Source organism: Tamandua tetradactyla, chromosome 13 (genome assembly GCF_023851605.1).
Source record: "Tamandua tetradactyla isolate mTamTet1 chromosome 13, mTamTet1.pri, whole genome shotgun sequence".
In the NCBI taxonomy this organism is placed as follows: domain Eukaryota; kingdom Metazoa; phylum Chordata; class Mammalia; order Pilosa; family Myrmecophagidae; genus Tamandua; species Tamandua tetradactyla.
The window spans coordinates 28,556,946-28,581,048 of NC_135339.1; the positions used below are offsets into that span (position 1 = coordinate 28,556,946).

The 24,103-nt window shown below is 35.8% G+C and overlaps 2 protein-coding genes across 6 annotated transcripts in view; one reads left to right on the forward strand and one right to left on the reverse strand.

The window, feature by feature from the left end:
• The window catches only part of LOC143653810 (uncharacterized), a 132,236-nt gene that overhangs the window by 71,891 nt on the left and 36,242 nt on the right, over nt 1-24,103 (forward strand). The gene's annotated exons all lie outside the window — the stretch shown is intronic.
• TET1 (tet methylcytosine dioxygenase 1) overlaps nt 1-24,103 on the reverse strand; it is a 159,544-nt gene that overhangs the window by 34,607 nt on the left and 100,834 nt on the right. For all 5 annotated transcript variants that reach the window (XM_077125090.1, XM_077125088.1, XM_077125089.1 and 2 more), the window contains one exon: nt 5,165-5,376. In XM_077125090.1, coding sequence (XP_076981205.1) covers nt 5,165-5,376 — 212 coding nt within the window. The remainder of the gene's footprint in view (nt 1-5,164; nt 5,377-24,103) is intronic.

A 24,103-nucleotide genomic window follows, 5' to 3' on the forward strand; every position in this document is an offset into this window, starting at 1 on the left:
TGCTGTCATTTAGAAAATACTTATAAGAAAATTGGGACTAGATTGTAGGCTTTTACAGCAGTCACATTTAGTCTGGAGCAGTAACTTAGTTCTAGATTTTGAGAGGCTGTGCTATATATATATATATATATAACTTGGTACTTCCCTGGAACTTTGGGTACCTGTGTGACATCTAAGACTCAAAGAAGGAGTTCTGCAGTTCTGAAGGTCAGAACTGCCACATACGACAACTGTTAAAAGAAATTGAAAGAGATCAGGCTTTAATTAGAGTTAAGAATGAAACTGATCGGGTCAGGACCAAGGTAAATCAGAATACAGGGGTAAGGAAGACATTGTGTATATTTTAGCACTTCACCCACTCTGTGAGACCAAAAGAAGAGAGATTTATCCACAACCTAAATTAAGTAGCACATAATGTAACTCAATCTGTGTGGATATATCATCTAAACAACCCAAACACAGGGAGCCCAGGATGGGAATGAGGGCCTGTAATTCTGTATAGCTTTAATGTAATGCCTGGATACATCCCAGAGTATGTTGAGCAGATAATTAAAAAGTATGGGTATCTCAAACATTAAGGACTGCTAAGTCAGGAGGCCAAGCCCTTGATCATGAGGCTTGCTCTTGTGAAGCTTATGTAGCAGAGAAGCTTAGCCTACCCATAGTTATGCCCAAGAGTTACTTCCAAAAATCCTCTTTAGTTGTTCGGATGTGGTCTAAGACCAACTCTGCAAGTGAAATCATTGTCCTCTCCCCTACATGTGACATGACATCCAGCAGTGAAAGTCTCCCTAGCACTGTGGGATCAACAATACCTTCCTGACCAAAACAGGGAAAAGAAGTGTAACAAATAAGGAATCAGTGGCTGAGAGAGTTCAAATGGAATCGAGAGACTACTCTGATGCATGCTTCAGCTAGACATTGCTAAAACCCCAACCAAAACTATGCCTGCCAACCTTAAAGAATACTTAGGGCTTTATCTGAGATTCTACAAATGTTCCATGCACTATAATTATTTTCCAGAAAATTGCAACATCCAGATGAGTTTTTAGGCCAGATAAGTCCTGAAACACAGAGGGGTCAATCTCTCCAGCATATAAACTAGTTCCAACCCCCATCCCATATTGTCAATAGCCCTTTCCAGAGTGAACAAGTTAGAATGGGCATAGCCTAAATATTCCTAAAGATTGGGAGAAAGATGAAAGGAGAAGGTGGAGTTATAACAGAGAAGATAATATTTAACAAATGAGTATAGCTGCTCAAATATTATATTGATGTTTCATTTAGTGTCCACTGTCTTGGAGCAGCTAGAAGGAAAAACCTAAAATTGTGGAATTGTAACCCATACCAAAGTCTGAAATGTGTTCTGTAACTAATCGTTGCAGTGTGCTTTGAAACTTATTGCTTTTTTTGTACACGTTATTTTTCACAGTTACAACATATTATAGGAGGAAAAAAAAAAAGCATATTATAAAACCCATATAATTTGAAACTGTGACACTCATTCCTGAAAGGAGAGAGGGCAATTATACAGAATTTAAACCCCAAAGATAGACCTAACTACATATGTACTTTTAGTATATAGTAAAGGCAGCATTTCAATCAAGGGGAAAAGATGTACTTTTTAGTAGTAGTATGGGATAAAAGAAAAAAGTTAACAAAGTTAATAATGAATCTCAGCACCTCACCATTGTCAAAATGAATTTTGAATGCACCAGAGATGCAGAAAACATGGATGAAGTACTCTATAACTACATAAAGGGAAAAACTTTCCTAATTATGGCTCAAAATCCAGATAATAATAAGGAGGAAGGTAGTTATACTGATTATATATAAATATATTTGATCACATAATATTTTAAAAATTAGGGAAGAGTAAAACTTTCTAAACATGATAAAGAGCAAATATGAGAAACCCACAGCCAGCCAACATTATACTAAATAGTGAAAGCCTGAAAGCTTTCCTTCTGAGGTCAGCAACAAGACAAGAATGTCCACTGTCACCACTGTTATTCAACATTGTTCTGGAAGCTCTAGCCAGAGCAATTAAGCAAGAAAAATGAAAGAAAAGGCATCCAAATTGGAAAGGAAGAAGCAAAACTTTCTCTATTTGCAAATAACATGATCCTATATAGACGTTATTCTCAAAGAAATCCGCGACAAAATTACTATAGCTAATAAATGAATTCAGCAAAGTGGCAGGTACAAGAACAACAAGCAAAAACTAATAATGTTTCTGATACACTAGTAATGAACAATTTGAAGAGGAATCGAAGAAAAACATTCCACTATTAATAGTATACCTTGAAATATATTTAACCAAAGACAAAAAGAATGTAAACATGGAAAACTATAAAATATGGCTAAAGAAACTGAAGAAGACCTAAATAAATGGAAAATATCCTCTTTTCATAGATTGGAAGTCTAAATATTGTTACAATATCAATTCTACCCAGAGTGATTTGCAAATCTAATACAATCCCAGCTAAAATTCCAACAGACTTCCTCGCAGAACTGGAAAAGCCATCATCAAATCTGTATGGAAGGATAAGATCCTGAATAGCCAAAGCCATATTGAAAAAGAAGAAAGAAAGTGGAGGATGCGCATTTCCTGATTTTATCCATCATGGTACTGGCACCAAGACAATACAAACCAATGGATTCAAATTGAGAGCTTACAAATAAACCTTTGCATAAATGGCCAATTGATTTCTGACAAGAATGCCAACTCTATTCAATGAGGAAAGAATAGTCTCTTCAACAAATGGTGCTAGACTGGACATAGCTATGCATTAAAGACATTCAATCTAAAAAATTCTGTTAATCAAAAGATGTAACAACTGAATGTCCACATGAAAAATAATGAAGGTGGACCCTATTTCATAGACATAAAAAACTCAACTCAAAATGGATCAAAGACCTAGATAAAACTCCTAGAAGGAAACATAGGGAAGCACCTTCAGGACCCACTATTAGACATTGGTTTTGTAGACTTTATATCAAAAGCACAAGTATCAAAATCAAGAATTAAATCTCAGGGACTTCATCAAAGTAAAAACTTTTTGCACCAAAGGACTTCATCATGAGAATAAAAAGGCAATCTACAGAATGAAGAAAATATTTGAAACTACATATCTGATAAGGTTTTAATATCCAGAATTTATAAAGAAATCCTACAGCTCAACATCAAAGACAAACAACCCAATTATAACATGGAAAACAACTTAAAGTCATTTCTTCAAAGATACACAAATGTCCAAAAAGCACATGAAAAGATGCTCAACATCATTAGCCATTAGGGATATACAAATCAAAACCATAATGAGGTACCATTTTGTACCAATAGAATGGCTACTATTTAAAAAGCAAACTGCAATTTTTAATAAGCTCTCCAGATAAAAAATAAGTAAAAAGCAAAAAAATAACAAGTGTTATAGATATGGAGAAATAAGAACACTTGTTCATTTTTGGTGGGAATGTAAATTGGCACAGCCATTATGGAGAAAAGTTTGGCAGTTCCTCAGAAAGTTAAGTATAGAATTACCATATGATCCAGCAATCCTACATCTAGGTATATACACAAAATAATTGAAAGCAGGAACTTGAACAAAGCTTTGCACTCTGATGCTCATAGTGGCATTATTCATGATTGCCCCAAATGGAAGCAACCCAAGTGTCCACAAACTGATGAATGGATAAACAAAATGTGGAATACACGTTCAATGGAATATTATTCAGTCATAATATAGAATGAAGTTCTGATACCTGCAACAACATGGATGAACCTGGAAGACATCATGTTGAGTGAAATAAGCTAGACACAAAAGAAGAAATATTGTATGATCTCACTGATATGAAATAATCAGAATAAGCAAATTTATGGCGTCAGAAACCAAAATATAGGTTACCAGGGGGTGGGGTGGGGGAAGGAAAAGGGAAGTTAATGCTTAATAGGTATGGAGTTCCTGTTTGGGGTGATGACAATGTTGATTTGTTGTTTGTTTTTTCTTTAAATGTGCCTCCCTACATATATGTACGTCCATATATATATATACATAGACACATAGAGGCAATTTAATTCATAACGCTTTTTTCTTTGTTTGTTTGTTTTGTTTTTGGGTGTGTGGACCGGAACTGAACCTGGGTCTTACACATGGCATGCAAGAATTCTACCACTGAACTACCATGCACCCCAACAGCAATATTTTGAAACCGGATGGTGTTGATGGTAGCAGAACACTGTGAATGTAATTAACACCACTGAATTCTATATTTGGGTGTGGTTAAAATTGGAAATTTTATGTTGTGTATGTTACAAGAATAAAAAAGTTTTAAAAACAGGACTGTACAATATAAACAGTGACCCTAATGTAAAATATGGACTACAGTTAATAATATAATTGTATTAATTCATCACTTGTGACAAAGATATCACTCTAATGTGAACTGTTAAAGAAATGGCAAAAGGCTATTAACCAAATGGAAAACATACTCTCACTTACAATAAAAATGCAAATCAAAAGTACACTGATACAGTTTCTCACTTACTCCTAATAGATTGGCAACTATTCAGAAGTTTAATAATATGTCCCTTGGCTGGGGTATGGAGAAACAGTTATTCTCTTACATTGCTAAGGGGATTGGGAATACCCCAAATGGAGGATCTTAGCCTTAATGCAAAATTCCCTTTCCACTAAGGCCCTAAGTATTCAGAGGTGGCTTGGGGGAGGTGGGGAAGGAGGCAGGTATTAAAGAGGAAAGCAAAATGGAATATATTCTAAAATGGTCTTAACTTACTTACTGCCAAACTAAATCTTTTAAAAAAGAAATGTTCAGTAGATGCAAGTGTAGTTCAGCGGTAGAATTCTCACCTGCCCTAAGGGAGACCAGGGTTCAATTCCCGGTCCATGCACTTCCTCAAAAACAAACAGGCAAACAAACAAGAAAAAATTCCACAAATGGTGCTGCAATAACGGGATACTCACATAGAAAAATAATGAAATGTGACCCTGCCATACAGCATACAAAAAGAAAGAAATGTTCATTCTTTTTAATTCCATAATACTGTTATCCCACTTCATATACTTAGCTGATAGCTGATTAACAATTTAAAGTTATGTAAACAGAGCTGGATGGCAAGGCAGTATGAAATGGATTTGATTACTTTTCATTGAGGGTGCATCTGCGGTCTGTGGGATGGCCATTGTAAGACTTTAGACTCTCGGTGAGCTCGTTGTACAGCCTGTCAGCCATTGGGAGGGGAATGCCGTCCCACACCATGATGAGAACCACCATCACAGCTGTCTGGCAGTGGTGGCCTGTACGCTGCCGGACCAAACAAAGAACTTTTTCTTCATCACTGCTTCTTCTTAAAACCTACAAAAGAAGAATGCATTCACTTATGGAAAATGAGTAAACTGGAGTCCAGTGCAATGGATATTCCTTTTAAAGCTTTGTATGATTCTATTAGTTGCATATTTTATTTTTTTAAATCAACGTTTATAGGACTATTCCTCAAGGGGTCGACATTTATAGGACTCTTCCTTTGTCTCTCTAGTTGCCTCCACACAATACATTTCAGAGTATCTCAGTTTCCATGACTGACAAATAGCAAGCTGAACAGAAATCTGTGATATATGGTTATTATTTGTAAAAGAAGAACAAAGCAGACAAACTGTGGTATTTTGTTGCTGTTACAGTATTGCCTAACAGAGGGCCCAGTGCAGAGATCCTAACTATCTGCTCTGCTCATCCACAAATGTTAGAGCAGGACAACCTAGTTAGAAGTAACCAACAATCCACCCAACATTCAAAACTAATGAGTGCTGAAATTTGGCACCTTAGAGAAGGCATGGATTTTTCTTCTAGGCAAATGGTTTTACTATAGTGAATGATTAATATGTAAAACCATGTCTCAGCTATTTCTATGACTTTTCCATACTTTCACAAGGATTTTTCATATCCATGTTATTCCTGAGAATAAAGTGGTCTAGCTGAACTTGGTAATGCAAAACACAACATTAAAAACTGGCCCATTTTCTTCACTGCATCATGCCCCTGGGGTTGTTAAAAAGGCTTTCAAAGTATTTCAAATATTTCCCATTGGTTCTAGTGCTCATGATAAAAAAATCTATAGAAGTAGTCCAACCACAGAATAACAAGCAATTGTTTAAAGCTCCCCGTGGAAAGTTGCCCCCTCCATAACTCATAAATTTACAGAGCAGAGAGACTGATTACCTTACTATATAAATCAGTATCTCATAAAACTGCCCACCCATATGACCAAAATGAGCTAACAATAGCATAATCAGTACTCTACTTTCATTGCTATATTACATAAACTTGAGATGAAACTTCTTAAGACATTAGTTACCCAATATCACTTTCTTCTGTCACTCCAGATGGTTAGCAATCATTGCTACCAAGGCATTCAGTAAAGCATCCCTTGAGTAGAGTTGGCTTTAGGACCTTCCCCCTAAACACAATTATTTATATTAAAATTTTTTCTGTATTTATATGTCCTTTACAGCCAAATAAGAATACATTTGCTTTCAAATACCTCAAAGACAGAATGATATATACTGCATCAAACAAAATTATATGAAATAACTTCCAAGTTGTTCAAACAACTTTATATTTGAATTTATACTCAGCCAGTCATTGTATGGGAAATGCTAAAATCCTATTTATTAATTGTATTTGTGCATTTCCTGTATCTTCCAAATTTCCTTCAACAAAATTAGCAAATTAAGCTGTGATTAGGAGCTGAGTCACTATATTCAGATCCGGTGAAAAGTATTAGATCTGACAGAGACCACTATACAGACAACTATAAAACATTATTGAGAGAAATTTAAAATACCCAATAAATGGAAAGAGATACCATGTATTGCAATGGAATAGCCAATATTATAACGATATCAATTTTCTGAAAATTAACCTCTAGATTCAATGCAATACCAATTAAAATCTTACTGGGAATAGTTAAAGTGGGAAATGTTATATTATATATAGGTTACCACAATAAAAACTTTTTAAATCCTAATTTTTTGGTGGCAAAATGGCAATATTATTCTGAAATTTATAAGAAAAGCCAAGAAAAGGAACAAAAAATGGATACTAGATACCAAGATCTATTGTATAGCTATAGTAATTGAGACAATATGGTATTGGTGCAACGATAAATAGATACTGTAACAGAATAGAGAACAATAACCCCATATAAACGTGGTCATTTGTCTTATAAGAAAGCAGTGCAATGCAAAAAAGAAAAAAAGAAGACTTTTCAATAAATGATACTGGGGATATCTTCATATGGAAAAACATTTTTGAACCTATCTCACATCAACAACTAAAAGTATATTATATATCTAAATGTGAAAGTATATATCTTCTAAATTTTTAGAAGAAAACAACTTCATGACTCTGGAAAAGGCAAAAATTAAAAATTATCCAAATATGTCAATCATAAAGAAAAAATTGAGACGTTGTACTGTAGTAAAAGGAAGAACTTCTATGTTCATCAAAAACAAAAATTTTTTTAAAAAGCCATTAATCAGGGAAGATTAGGAATATAAGCAATAGAGTGGAAAAAATTTTGTAATACATGTAATTGAAAAAATATTCAAAATACATAATTTTATATTTGTATAAAATATAAATGTCCACAAGTCCTAAAAACATAATAGACAATTGGGCAAAAGACTAAAACAGACACTTCACAACATGGGATATCCAATGACCAAAGAGTGTATGAAACTATGCCAAATTTTATTTAGCAAACTAAAACCATGATTTAAAAGCACATCCAGTAAAATGACTAAAATGTAAAAAACATAAAATACCAAGTATTGGTAAGATGTGGAAGAACTAGAACTCTTATACATTGGTCAAGGGAATATAAAAAGGTATAAACATTTGGAAAACAGTGTATTAGTATCACCCAAAGCTGAAGATATGCATACCTTATAATCCAGCAGTTTCACTTCTAAGTGAAACAAACATTAGCAAATTAATGTTTGCTACACATTCATACACATTCATATACCCCACAAAGATATGTATTAGAAAGTTCGTAGCAGCACTAGTCATAATTGTCACAAACTAGAAATAACTCACATGTCCCTCATCAATAAAATGGTTTAATAAATTTTTAACTACTCATTAGAACAGAATAATATTTGGAAATGAGAATTATCTATAATTAAACACAGCATGAATGAACCTTGTAATTATAATGTTGAATGAAAGAAAATATGCAAAAGAATATGTACTGTAAGATTGCAGTAATATAAAGGTCAAAACAGGCAAAATGAATGATGTTAAAAGGCAGGAGAGAGGGTGCCACTTGGTGCAGGAAGGAGTGAGTGGCTTTTGGGGTACAAATGAAATTGGACCCAAGTGGCATGAGTGGGTCCATTTTGTAAAAACCTGTTGAGCTTGGGATCTCTGCATTCTTCTGCATATATATCATAATTCCATTGAAAGTATACCTTGACCTAAATTAAAAGCCAAAAACAGAAACTGCCTCAGGAAACTGTGTATGTTACTTAACCTTTCAACAGTAGCTCAGAGTAGGAAACTAATAAATGTTAGAGACAATGTTAGAGGCTATTTTATGTCTGTTTGTTTTACCACTACATAGTTGGCTCTTGAGCACATAACTCAGTTCATAGAAGGTTCTCATTAAATATTTGTTGAATGAATGGTTAAAAACCACAAAAAAACCAATGTGGTTGCATTTTATGAAAATTTCAAATACTAAAATTTTCACTACTAATAAGATGGAAACTTTCATTTCACACAGATTTAAAATGACCCAAATATCCCAAACTAAAAAATTTTGTCAAGAATCACATTATTTTTTAACTGGCAGGATGTATTAATTTATAAACTGCTGAAACTAAGGCTACATGGCAGGATCATTTTAGATGGTAAATGTTGAATACAAACTTCAGTGAGCAGTGTTGGTGACTTCTTTGTTTCCATTCTTTGGCTATTATGAATAATGCTGCTAGCCAATCTGGTTGGAAGTAAGGTAATTCAGAATACAGGGGTAAGGAGGATGTTGTCTATATTTTAGAACCTCATCCATTCTTTGAGACCAAAGGAGGAAAGGTTTATTTTGTCCAGAACCTAAATTTTTTGTAGCACATAATCTAACTCAACCTGTCTGGATAGATCATTTAAACAATTCAAACAGAGGGAGCCCAGAATAAGAATGAGGGCCTTTAATCCTACATAGCTTAATGTAATGCCTGAATACATCCCAAAGGATATTAAGCAGATAATCAAAAAGTATTGGCAAAGTCCCCTGAGGGATGTGAGAAAAAACATGGAACTATTAAACTTTATCACCAGGGAAACCCTGGATACTGTGTCAGATATTAGGGACAAACAAATCAATAGGCCAAGCCCTTCACCTTGAGGCTTACTCTTGTGAAACTTATGAATGTAGAGGAGAAGCTTAACCTACCTATAGGTATGCCTAAGAATTACTTCCAGAGGACCTCTTTTGTTGCTCAGATATGGCCGCTCTCTCTCTAAGACCAACTCTGCAAGTGAAACCATTGCCCTCCCCACTACATGGGACATGACTCCAGGGGTGAAAGTCTACCTGGCAGCGTGGGATCAATAGATAATTTTTTGAATATACTAAATGCCACTGAATTGCTCAACTTTAAAATGGTTAACAATGTTATATGAATTTTTGCCTCAACCATAAAAAATTCTATGGTACTTGCAAAATTTAGAGTCATTATGTATTCTTTTCTCAACACAAGTTGAGACTTGGTACACACAGCCTTCAACAATGGAAGATAAATTTTAGAACAAAATCATTGGATCAGTAGCACAAAAGACAAGCCACAAAAAAGACATCTGGATGGAAAGCACCAACTTTAGAGATTTATAAAACAGGCCTCGAGTCTGGCCCTGGCTCTGTGGAATTGACAATGCCTTCTGAACCAAAAAGGGAAAAAGAAGGGTAATAAAATAAGGCATCAGTGGCCAAGAGAGATCACATACAGTCAAGAGACTGTTCTGGAGGCTACTCTTATGCAAGCTTCAGTTAGATAGTGCCAACTACCATGGTTTGCTAAACGTCAACCAACATCACTCCTGTCAGCTCTTAACAACACTTAGGGCTTAAACAAATACTCTATAAAGGTTTCATGCACTAAATTTGTTTTCCTTCAACCTATAATTCCTATAAACCCTAGGAGGGTTCCTAGGTCAGACAAATCCTGAAACCCACAGAGACCAGCCTGTCTGAGATTATCAACTGATTACATCCCTCGAGACTTTAGTGTCCATACCCCTATTCAACATGAAAAAGAATGGGCATTGCATAAAGATCCCTATATTGGGAGAAGGATAAGAGGAGAAGGAAGAGGTAAAACAGAGAAAATGGGATTTGACAGATGAGTTTGAGTACTGAATCACTATATTAATATTCCTTTTAGCCTCCACTGTTTTGGAGCAGCTAGAAGGAAAAAATCTGAGATGGTGGAATGGGAGCCCATGACAGACTCTGGGATCTGTTCTATAACTACTTATTGAAGTGTGCTTTGAAAATTATTGCTTTTTCATTCTTTGCTTTGTATAAAAGTTATATTTTACAATTAAAAACAAAACACCAGTCAGGGAAGCCCTTCTTTCCAGTCCGGGAAGCCCTTCTCCTCAGGTTCATTTCCTGGAGCCTGCCCATTGAAAAACAAAAAGAAAAACAAAAAGCAAACAAACAACAACAACAACAACAAAACAGGCCACTGGGGGAAATGATATAAGAGCAAAAAAAGTAAGCCACTGCATAACAATGGGGGAAATTCTTGTAAAAGAAAAAAAAACAAAGCTTTAATTTCAACTCCTGGTAATCTGATACATTTACTTAACTTATTTGTTTTTCTTTATTTTAGAAGTATTTTATGGAACAATAAATACTGAATGAACTCTGGAGGCTACTCTTTTTTTTTTTTTTTATTGGTTTGCCTTTTCTTATTTTATTTTTGGTAGGAGGCTACTCTTATGCAAGCTTCAGCTAGACATTGCTACCTATCATAGTTTGCCAAATACCAACCAAAACCATTCCTGCCAACCTAAAAAACACCTAGAGCTTTATATGAGATTATACAAAGGTTCCATGCACTATAATTACTTTCCAAGCCTGCAACCTCCAGATGGGTTCCTAGGTCAGATAAGTCCTGAAATGCAGAGGGCCCAGCTTCCCCAGAACATCAACTAGTTCCATCCTCCTACCCCATATTACTCACAGCCCCTTCCAACATGAAAAAGTTAGATGGGCATAGCCCAAATACCCCTAAAGAGTGGGAGAAAGATAAAAAATGATGGTGGAGTTATACAGAGCAAGTAGGGTTTAACAAATAAGTATGATTGCTGAATATTAAAGTGCTATTTTTTAGTCTCCAGTGTCTTGGAGCAGCTAGTAGTAAAAAACTAAAATTGTACAATTATAATCCACACCAAACTTTGAAATTTGATCTACAGCTAACTGTTGCAGTGTACTTTGGAATTTATTGCTTTTCTTGTATATGCTATTTTTCACTAAAAAGGAAAAAAAAGTCGACTGGATGATAAATGTACGGATTATAAGATTACTGTGAACCACTGATTATATACTTTGCAAGATTATATGGCATGTGAATAATATAAAATATATCAATAAAATAGCATTAATATATTCCATGAATATTAAAGTTCAGATAGCGTCCTAAATAAATTAATGTAAATCAGGAAGTATGTGAATTTAGATAAAGCAATTAGAAACCAAGAGCAAATCTAAAATAATTACAAGTTAACAAGATACTGTTTTGTCTCATTATGACACAAAGCAAATTGTAATAACTTAGGAAGCTGCTGAAGTAATATTACAAGTGAAAGAAAGACACAAATACAAAATTGAATGTACATTGTAATTTCCATGAATGGAAAAAATGTTAACAATACATTTTTCTATTGTAGTATTGATAGTAGGGAATATAAGGCATTGTAAGGTTTATGCTTGAGCAGGATATTAAGCAAGAACACAAAGTAGGCCCAGACTCTTCTTGTTTACAGAGAGTGAGACGATTTCATGGGTGAAATTTTTCCTCATAGATTAAAAAAATAGTTTATAAGGAGAGAGGAGACAGCTCAAAGGCAATTAATTTTAAGGCTTTTGGAAGCCAGGATCTACAGGCAAGGATGCTATTTAAGGAAGAATTCTGTCAATCGTATTGACAGCAAATAACTTCTGTGATTATAAACCCCCTTTATTTAGATGGCTCTGTTTTTGAATTCTGTAACATAAAATAAAGCTTGCTCTGTTTTCAAGAGGTAGCTTGAGTCAATACCTCCCCCTAAAGCCCTTGCCTAGACCCTTACCACCAGGTGTCACTCTTGGTTCCCTCTCTGCTCCCTATATGCCTTGCTCAAGTTGGGAAGTGGCAGCATTGGTAGTACTAGCACACTGGGGACTAATTAAAAGGTGGCCATGAATAAGCTGCACTAGGAAGGTATACTACTTACAGCAAACTGGGGGCAACAGCTGAGGACTGATGAGGTAAAGCCATGTTACAGAAACCAAGCAAAGAATGAGCAGAAGGGAGAGTGTAACTGATAGTTTGAATGCAAATGAAAGGTTATGATGAGGACTGAAATTTTGGGAGTGGGAAGGGGGCAGTTAAGGTATCCGTGACCTTAGGAATAATAGCACTTCAAAGAAGAGGTGGAAATAGAAAACCCATCAGTTAAACGATCATTAGGAAAAGAATTCCTGGTATTCCTATGAGCTAGTCCAGGGCTATTAATAATTCTAGTTCAACAGCTTATCTAAATAATTCTGAAAATTACATTTTAAACAACTACTGATAACTGGTCTTGGGTGTGGGTGGGGGTGGGCGTAGGGGTGATGGTAATTTTAAGTTCCTCAAGGGGAGTTCTTAAGGCAGGTTAGAGCAGCATCAAGAGAGATAACCTGGCATAGGTTATCTTATGATAACATAGACCTCTGGCTCACGGTTGGAATTCTAAGTGACTGATTACTAACCAGTAAATAATAGTAGAAACTGAACAATAAAAACTACAAAATACAGCTGAAATAAAGAAGATATCACAATGGGAAATTTCATATTGTCAGGACGTCAATACAACCCAAAGTGATCTATAGAGTCAGTGCAAACTCAATTAAAACTCTAGAAGCCTCTTATGCAGAAATGGAAAGACCAAAGCTTAGATTCTTAGGGACTCCAAATATGGAGCATGCCTCCCATTTCAAATCTTACTATAAAGTTATAATAATCAAGAGATTGTAACTTAACCACTGGGGAAACACCTGATACTGTGTCAAACATTAGGGACACTCAAATCAAATGACCAAGACCTTGATCTTGAGTCTTGCTCTTGTGAAGCTTATGTATGTAGTAGAGAAGCTAGCCTATCTATAGGTATGCCTAAGAATTATCTCCAGAGGTCCTCTTTTGTTGCTCAGGTGTGGCCTCGCTCTCTAAGCCCAACTCTGCAAGTGAAATCATTACCCTCACTACTATGTGGGACATAACTTCTAGGGGTGAAAGTCTCCCTGGCTACATGGGAAATGACTCCCAGGGATGAATCTGACCCTGGCACCATGGGATCAACAATTCCATCCTGACCAAAATGGGGGAAAGAAGTGTAACTAATAAAGTATCAGTGGCAGAGAGAGTTCAAATAGAGTCGAGAGGTTACTCTGGAGGTTGCTCTTATATAAGTTTCAGTTAGACCTTGCTACCTGCCAAACCCAAACCAGGACCATTCCAGGCAACACCAAAAAACACCTAGGGCAATATATGAGATTCCACAAGGGTTCCATGCACTAGTGTAACTTTCCTGAAACCTATAACCTCCAGATGGGTCTTTGGACCACAGAAGTCCTGAAACCTAGAGGGCACAGCCTCTTCAAGACATCAACTAGTTCCATCTCCCTACACCGTATTAGTGACAGACCTTTCCAATATGAAAAAGTTAGAATGCCCATAGCCCAAGCACCCCTAAAGAGACAGAAAGCAAGATCAAAGGTGATGGTGGAGTTATACAGTGAAGATAGGATTTAACAAATGAAAATGATGGCTGAATCATTAAATTGATATTTCTTTTAGTCTCCAGTATCTTAGAGCAGTTAGAAGTAAAAACCTAAAATTGTGGAACTGTAACTCATACCAAACCGTGAAATCTGTTCTACAACTAATTGTGCTGTGCTTTGAAATTTATTGCTTTTTTGTATGTTATTTTTCACAAAAAAAAAAAAAAAAAAGAAGAAAGGAAAAAAACTTATTACAAAGCTACAGCAATCAAAACAATGTGGAAGTGGCACAAAGACAGACATAGAAACTGATGGGATAGAATTAAGAGTTCAGAAATACATCCTTACAACTATGGCCAACTGATATTTGACAAGGTTGCCAAATCTACTCAATTGGGAAAGAAGAGCCTCTTCAACAAATGGTGTGGGGAAAACTGGATATTCATATACAAAAGAATGAAGGTGGGGCGGGCCACGGTGGCTCAGCAGGTAAGAGTGCTTGCCTGCTATGCCCGAGGACCCGGGTTCAATTCCCAGTGCCTGCCCATGTAAAAAAAAAAAAAAAAAACAAGAATGAAGGTGAACCCCTACCTTACACCATACACAAAAATTAACTCTAAATGCAAAACGGCCTAAAAAACTAAAACCAGAAGAAAAATAGAGAAGTAAGTTCAGGTCCTTATATATAAAGAATCAATTATCTAATACAACACCAAAAGCACGAACATCAAAACAGAAAACAGATAAAGTGTACTTCATCAAAAGTAAACTTTTGTGCATCAAAGGACATTAACATTAAGGTAAAAAGATAAGCTATAGAATGGGAGAAAATGTTTGGAAACCATACACCTGACAAGGGTTTAATATCCAGAATATATAAAGAATGCTCATAGTGGCATTATTCACAATTGCCAAAAGATGGAAACAACCCAAGTATCCATCAACCGATGAATGCATAAACAAATACATATGATGGAATATTACTCAGCAGCAAGAAGGAATGAAGTCCTGAGGCATGCAACATGGATGAGCCTTGAGGACATTATGTTAAGTGAAATAAGTCAGACACAAAAGGACAAATATTGTATGATCTCACTAGCATGAACTAATTACAGTATGAAACTTACAGTCATAAAATCTAGAATATAGATTACCAGGAGATAGGATGAGGCTAGAGAATGGCGAGAAATTGCTTAATATGTACAGAATCTTTAATCAGGTTGAATTTAAACATTTGGAAATGGATAGAGGTGATGGTAGCACATTAGTGGAAGTATAAGTAATGGTGTTGAGTTGCCTGTGAATGTGGTAGAAAGAGGTTGTTTAGAGTCACGTATGTCACCAGAAGGAAAGCTAGAGGTTAAATAGGGGACTGTATAATACAGTGAATCTTGTGGTGGAAGATGTCTGTTATGAACACTACAAATGTAAATAAGTTCTTCAATTAACCAGAACAAATGTATGACACTTTAACAAAAAATTAATAAAATAGTGGTATATGGGGGAAAATGTACATATTGCAAAGTACAATCTATGGTTAAAAGTAACATGGCAATATTCTTTTATCAACAGTAATAAATGTGCCACACCAACACTAGGGGTCAACAATAGGGGGGAATAAGGGATAAAGGGTAGTCTGGGTTTTCTTTTTTGTGTTTTTTTTATTTTTGGCGTAATGAAAACTTTCTAAAATTATTGTGGTGATAACTGTACATTTATGTAATAATATTGTGAACAAATGATTTTATACTTCAAATAGATTACATATGTGTGAATATATTTCAACAAAATCTGAATTAAAAATAAACTTTTGTGCATCAAAGGACATTATTATGAAAATGGAAAGATAACCTACAGAATGGGAGAAAATGTTTGGAATTCACATATCTGACAAGGATTTAATATACAGAATATATAAAGAATACCTACAACTCAACAAGAAACAAACAAATGTAAAAATGGGCAAAAGACTTGAATAGACATTTCTCCAAACAAGATATACAAATGGACAATAAACACATGAAAAGATGCTCAACATCATTGGCCATTAGGAAAATGCAAACCAAATTTGCAATGAAATACCACATCACACACATTAGGATGGCTATTATTTAAAAACTGGATAATAACGGTTCTTATATTGGAGAGGATACAGAGAAAAAGAACACTTTACACTGTGGTATGGGCATGTAAAATGGTGCAGCTGCTTTGTAAACAGTTTGGCCGTTCCTTAGAGAGCTAATTATAGAATTACCATATGATCCACCAATCTCATTTCTAGTTATATACCTAACCAAATTGAAAAGAGAGACTCAAACACATGTTTGTACAGCAATTGTACATAGCAGTATTATTCACAATAGCCAGAAAGTGGAAGCAACCCAAGTGTCATAGATGAACAGATAAACCGCGTGTGGTATATCCATTCAGTGGAATACTATTTGGCCATAAAAAGGAATGAAGTTCTTATACATGCTACCACATGCATGAACCCTGAGGACTTAATGTTCAGTGCAACAATTCAGAAAAAAAAGGACAAAAATTATATGATTTCATTTATATGTAATAACTGGAATATACAAATTCATGGAGAAAGAAAAGGAGACTACAGAATATGGGGTGTGGGGGAGGGTTAGAGAATAGGATATCAGGGCTTAATGCGTACAAAGTTTCTGTTTGAGATGATGGAAAAGTTTTGGTAATGGATGGTGGTGATGGCAGCACAACATTGTAAATGTAGTAACTAGCACTGAATTGTATACTTGAAAGTGGCTGCAATGGAAAATTTTATGTTATATTTATATTTACCACAATAAAAATGGAGGGGAAAAAAAAAGCTTGTGTCAAAGTAGTGTTAAATTTTCAAAATAAAATTATGTTGACTAACAACAACAACAAAAAACACACATTAATTAAGATCAATTAATCTGACCACTATATTATAACAAAACAAAGTTTAATCCTAGGTAAGTCCTGTTTGGTGTATGAGGGAGGTTTCTGGGTGCTGCAAACATTCCATTTCTATGATTACCTGGGTGTGTTCACTTTGCAATATATGATTGGGCTGTACCCTTTTCTGCATGTATTTTTTTAAACTAAAATATGTAACTATATTAATGTATGCCCTTTATATTAATAAAGTGTCCTTAAAAAATGAACCTATAGGGCCACGACAGTGGCTCAGCAGGTAAGAGTGCTTGCCTGCCATGCCCAAGGACCTGGGTTCGATTCCTGGTGCCTGCCCACGTAAAAAAAAAAAATGAACCTATAAATGATTAAACTAACAAAGGAGTAGTTCTATCAGATTATTAACAATAGACTTAAATGTAGGAAGACAGGTATTGTAACAACAACAAAAGACAAGGGCAATGAAAAAAAGGTGTTTTAACATGAACTAGTGTTACAACAGATAGAGGAAACTCCCTGTGCTTTGCCTAAATTTGATCACTGAAGCATGATACAGTTCTCCCATTAGTAAGATATCATAGGCACCAAACAAGAAGCTGGAGATACTACCTATTACCTATATTACACTGGCATGATAATATAGGAAGAGCTTCCGAATTCAGGCATAGAAATAAGTAGAACCATAGTACAGCCTAAAGACAATCAAGGGAGGTATTAGGCAAGACTTTGGAACAAAGAAAGGGAAGATTTTGAGTATTGAATAAACATAAAAATCCAAGCAAGATGGATTGAAGTCTTCTGCATATTTCAGCTTGATCCATACCTCACCCCAAACTCTGGTCACCTCAGACCAGAGTAGTTACTAACAAATCACCTGTAGGTTTTCCTTGCCTCACCTGTCTTTCTGACTAGTGGCCAGTCCTGCAGAGAGGGGAGCCCAAGGACTGTGCCACTTTGAACTGCTTAAACATTACAGCCATTTTGGTAGCCTGTTATTTGAATTTTCTTCAAACTCCTGCCATAACCCCAGAGTCTGCTCTGACAGGGAAGTAGTACAAGGAATTAACATAGCCAAGTGCAGACAAGAAACAGCATCACCTTTTGCCTGTTATATCGTTAATAACAAGATAACTAGTTCCTGACAAGATCCAAATGACAGTAGAGAAAGTAATCAGAAATCTCTGCCAAAGGCTAACAATTATGTGGGAGTCTTAATGACCGCCTGGCAAAGAAACATTTCAGGAAAAGAATAAAGCAATGTTGAAAGCAATGAAAAAATAAAATGAGAATTGTTCAGAATTTTGCACTGCCCAGTCAGAATTTGCTGTTAGGATTTTTGCATGTGACCTAAAAAGAGAAACAACAAATATCTCCCATATGATACAAATAAAACAGAACTCAACTACTACCACCAAACAGGCTTGCATGTGAAAATTAAAATTAAAATTAAACAATGTTTGATGTAGGTTAATATTTAATATCAAATACGTTACAAATATAATTGATGAAAGTTCAATAGAAAAAGTAAATTTAGAGCAATGCAATCCACTAGTTGAATGTTTATCAGATTTCTTATTCAAAATGATTAATCTTCATTTCCTACCCCTCGTATCTTCTTTTACTTCTTTTCCTTCATAACACACCCACATATAGGACTCAACTGTAGGAGTGCCATTCACAATAATCTCCTAGGAACAAGAGAGACCTAATCATTTCACTCTAACAATTTTTCATTTAACTTAACAGGAGTCAAGTTTGGGTTAAAATAACTCTGGCAGACTCCTAACTCTAATATACCAATCTTTTCATAACTTGGGAAAGAGTTAATAATGAACACCACAATATAAGGTACCAATTCAAATTAAAAAATTACTATATTTTAAATAATCTTGTTTAAGTGCCATATCCATTCATTCAACAAAAGTTTACTGAATATAGACTATATGCTGGGCAGGCATTCCTCCAGGCAACAGCAGCAAACAGGGGGAGAATTTTAAATAGGATAACTACAAAAGTTTGCAAAAAAATAAGTTTGACTAAAATTATGATTCTTCTAACACATATAATCACTTATGAAAACTATTTCAGTTTGGACATGCAGCATCAATACTTGCTTTTGTCATTAGAAGATATTAAATTTTTCATTAAGTTGCTTGGCAACCATGCTTTATATCCTTATCTCTTTTGTGTTTGTAACAAGTACCAGATGTATATCACTAAATACTGGAATGGCCTATTTATTCTGAAAAGAAATACTCCACAAAAGAAAAATAATTTTGCTACAGCTGCTTCACAGAAAATGCTGAATAACCATTCTTCTTTAGACCTAAGAACGCTCAGAAAGAACTAAAACCCAGAACAAAAAATTGCTATCAATAACTTTAAGCTGCATATTTTAAATTTGGATTCATAAAAATAAGTATAATGGAAACTTAAGCAGGGTATGAGATTTTGTAGGTTTGTCCAGAGTGATGCCTCGATAAATACCAGAGTGATCTGAACGGTGAATAAAAAAGTATTTGCAAAGTCCTTGTGCTGGTTTGAAAGGAAGTATGTCCCTTAGAAAAGTCATGTTTTAATCAAAATATCATTTCATAAAGGTAGACAATACTGTATGTTTGAAACTGTAATCAGATCATCTCCCTGGATGATGCGATTTAGTCAAGAATGGTTGTTAAACTGGATTAGGGGATGACATGTCTCCACCCATTTGAGTGGGTCTTGATTGGTTTACTGGAGTCCTATAAAAGAGGAAACATTTTGGAGAGAGAGATTCAGAGAGCAGAGAATGCTGCAGCACCACAAAGCAGAGAGTCCACCAGCCAGCGACCTTTGGAGATGAAGAAGGAAAATACCTCCCGGGGAGCTTCATGAAACCGGAAGCCAGGAGAGAAAGCTAGCAGATGATGCTGTGTTCGCCATGTGCCCTTCCAGCTGAGAGAGAAGCCCTGACTATGTTAGCCATGTGCCTTCTCACTTGAGAGAGAAACCCTGAACTTCATCGCCCTTCCTGAACCAAGGTATCTTTCCCTGGATGCCTTTGATTGGACATTTCTATAGACTTGTTTTAATTGGGACATTTTCTGGGCCTGAGAACTGTAAACTTGCAACTCATTAAATTCTCCCTTTTAAAAGCCATTCCGTTTCTGGTATATTGCATTCCAACAGCTAGCAAACTAGAACAGTCCTCTTGGGGGAATAGTAAGAAAGTGGGAAAATTCAACTTTCCCATCTAGAGAATTGCTGAAATTCTCACAAGCAGTGGGGACAACCAAGGCAATAGGCTGAGCCCCCAATCTTGGGGTTTGTTCATATGAAACTTAACCCCACAAAGAATAGGCTAAGCCTACTTAAAATTAGGCCTAAGAGTCTAGAGGTTATCCTGGAAGTAATTCTTACACATTAATAGATATCACCTTTTTAGTTAAGGTGTAATGGAGAGGTTGAAGGGAACTGCTTGAACATGTATAGCTGTGTTTCAGTAGCCGTGTTTCTTGAAGATGATTGTATAATGATATAGCTTTCGCAGTGTGACTGTGTGATTGTGAAAACCTTGTGTCTGTTACTTCTTTTATCTACCTTATGGACAGATGAGTAAAACATATGGATTAAAAGTAAATAATAGGGAAACAAATGTTAAAATAAATTTAGTAGATTGAAATGCTAGTGATCAATGAAAGGGAGGGGTAAGGGGTATGGTATGTATAAATTTTTTTGTTTCCTTTTTATTTCGTTTTCTGAATCGATTCAAATGTTCTAAGAAATGATCATGATGATGAATATGCAACTATGTGATGATATTGTGAATTACTGATTATATATGTAGAATGGAATGATCATATGGTAAGAATGTTTGTGTTTTTATGTTGGTATGTTTAATAAATTAAATAAATTTTTAAAAAAATAGGCCTAAGAGTCACCCCCAAGAGAGCCTCTTTTGCTGCTCAGATGTGGCCTCTCCCTCTCAGCCAACACAACAAGCAAACTCACTGCTCTCCCCCTCTGTCTGCTCTCCCAGGGGTGTGGACGTTCCTGGCAATTTGGGACAGAAATCCTAGAATGAGCTGGGATTCAGCATCAAGGGATCGAGAAAACCTTCTCGACTGAAAGGGGGAAGAGAGAAATGAGACAAAATAAAGTGTCAATGGCTGAGAGATTCCAAACAGAGTCGAGAGGTTATCTTAGAGGTTATTCTTACACATTAAATAGATATCACCTTTTTAGTTAAGGTGTAATGGAGAGGCTGGAGGGAACTGCCTGAAAATGTAGAGCTGTGTTCCAGTAGCCATGTTTCTTGAAGATGATTATATAATGATATAGCTTTCACAATGTGACTGTATGATTTTGAAAACCTTGTGTCTGATGCTTCTTTTTTATCTACCTTATGGACAGATGAGTAAAATATATGAATAAAAATAAATAAGTAATAGGGGGAACAAATGTTAAAATAAATTTAGTAGATTGAAATGCCAGTGATTAATGAAAGGGGGGGGTAAGGGGTATGGTAGTATAAATTCTTTTCTGTTTATTTCTTTTACTGAATTGATGCAAATGTTCTAAGAAATGATCATGATGATGAATATACAACTATGTGATGAAAAAAATATTAGCATAGATCAAAATTCTATCAGTACCACCATTATGATTACATTAGAGAAGATTTAAGAGTAAGGCAGGCATCCTGCTAAAATGGGAAAAGAAGTAACAAATCCAGTATCAATGGCTGAGGGACTTCAAATAGAGTCGAGAGTCTACTCTCGAGGTTGCTCTTATGCAAACTTCAGTTAGACATTGCTACCTATCATAACTTGCCAAACCTCAACCAAAACCATTCCAGCCAATCCTAAGGAACACCTAGGGCAATATGTAAGATTCTACAAAGGTTCCAGGCACTAGGGTAACTTCCCAGAAACCTACAGCCTACAGATGGGTCCTTGGACCGGATAAGTCCTGAAACCTAGAGGGACCAGCCTCTCCAGAACATTGCTAGTTCTCTCTCCCTACCCCATATTATTGACAGTCCTTTCTACATGAAAAAGTTAGAATGGGCATAGCCCAAATACCCCTAAAGAGTGGGAGAAAGATCAAAGGTGATGGTGCAGTTGTACAGAGAAGGTAGGGTTTAACAAACGAGTATGATTGCTGAATCATTAAACTGATATTTTCTTTAGTCCCCAGTGTCTTGGAGTAGCTAGAAAAACCTAAAATTGTGAAACTGTAACCCATATCAAACTCTGAAATCTTTTCTACAATTAATTGTGCTGTGCTTTGAAATTTATTGCTTTTTTGTCTAGATGTTATTTTTCACAAAAAAGAAAAAAAAAACGATGATAAAAATATATATATATTCCTTCTACCCTCCAATTTTCTGAAACAGCCAGAAGAAAAAATCTGGATGATGATATGGTAGCCCATGACATACTCTGGGATCTGTCTTGTAACTACATGCTGAAGAGTGCTTTGAAAACTATTGCTTTTTTTCCCTTTGCTTTGTATATATGTTATATTATACAATAAAAAGTTAAAAAAAAAAAAAAGGTCCAAAATACCACCACTTAATTCAATTACCCTGCTCTCTTCTTTTAATCACTCACTCTGAGGAAGCCAGCTACCATGTCGGAAGCCACTCTTTGTTACCTAACAGGCAAATAAGTAAATAATTCAGAAGTAACTGACAAACATTGATTATTAAACTTATGTCAATTTCCAGTGCCAGGTATTGGTAATCAATTCCTTCTATTTCAGAAAATATACAGGGTGCTATATTGAGGCAAGACACACACACACAAACACGAAATGAAACTGTACTGTTTAGAAATACATATGCAGTGGAATCGCAGGGAAGTATTACCACAAGTCAGGATGGGAAGTTTACAATTGGGGCCTCTGGGAATCAAACAATGTTCCATTTTTGACTTGAGCAGTTGTTTAATGAATGTTTACTTTGTAAATATAGTAAACTGTGCATTTATATTTTTTGAACATTACTACTGCTTTAGACCATAAAGAACAGTGTTAATGCTTAATAGCATTATATTGACAAAAGGTTCACAAGTTAAAGGGTTTCCACATTAAGCATGATGTTAACTTTGGGACAAAGGTATATTTTGTCTTTGAATGTGGACTCTTTAACTTATTGCTATTATTTTTAATGAAGAATGGATGCTGATTTTTTATGGTGGTCTGCCTCTAAGAGGACCCCAATGAACACCAGCTTCTGGTATTCCCACACCTTTGTGTAGGCCTGCCTACAGTGAATTGAGCTAGGCAGGCTTGTGTCACTAACTGTTATAACAACTTAGGTCATAAAAGCCATTGTGGCATCATCTAACTCAACCTGGCTGGATAGATCATTTAAATGAGCCAAACACATGGAGCCCAGAATGGGAATGAGAGCTTGTAATTCTGTATCGCTTAATGCAATGCCCGGACACATCCCTTGAGGTATGGGAGAAAATATATGCAACAATTAAGGTTTCACAATAGGGAAACCCCTGTTATTTTCACAAATATTAGGGACTCCCAAGTCAACAGACCAAGGCTTTGATCTTGAGGCTTGCTCTTGTGAAGCTTATTTATGTAGCAGAGAAGCTACACCTACATATAGTTATGCCCAAGTGTTACTTCCAGGAAACCTCTTTTGTTGCTCAGATGTGATCTCTCTCTCTAAGCCCAACTCTGCAAAGAAAATCATTACCCTTCCCCGCTACATGTGACATGGCATCCAGGGGTGAAAGTCTCCCTGGTAATGTGGGCTATCACTCCCAGGTATTACTCTGGCCAACAATGCATTCCTGTTGCACCACAGGACTAACAATGCATTCCTGAACAAAAGGAGGAAAATAATTCTAACAAATAAGATGTCAGTGTCTGAGAGAGTTCAAATAGAGTCGAGAGACTACTCTTTATGCAAATTTCAGCTAGATATATTGTTATTTATCATGGTTTGGCACACCCCAATCAAAATTATTCTTGCCACCCTAAAGAATACAGAGGGCTTTATCTGAGATTCTACCAAGTTTCCATGCACTATAATTACTTTCTAGAAACCTGCAACTTCCAGATGGGTTCCTAGGCCAAATAAGTCCTGAACCCCATAGGGGCCAGCCTCTCCAGAACATCAACTAGTTCTATCCCCCA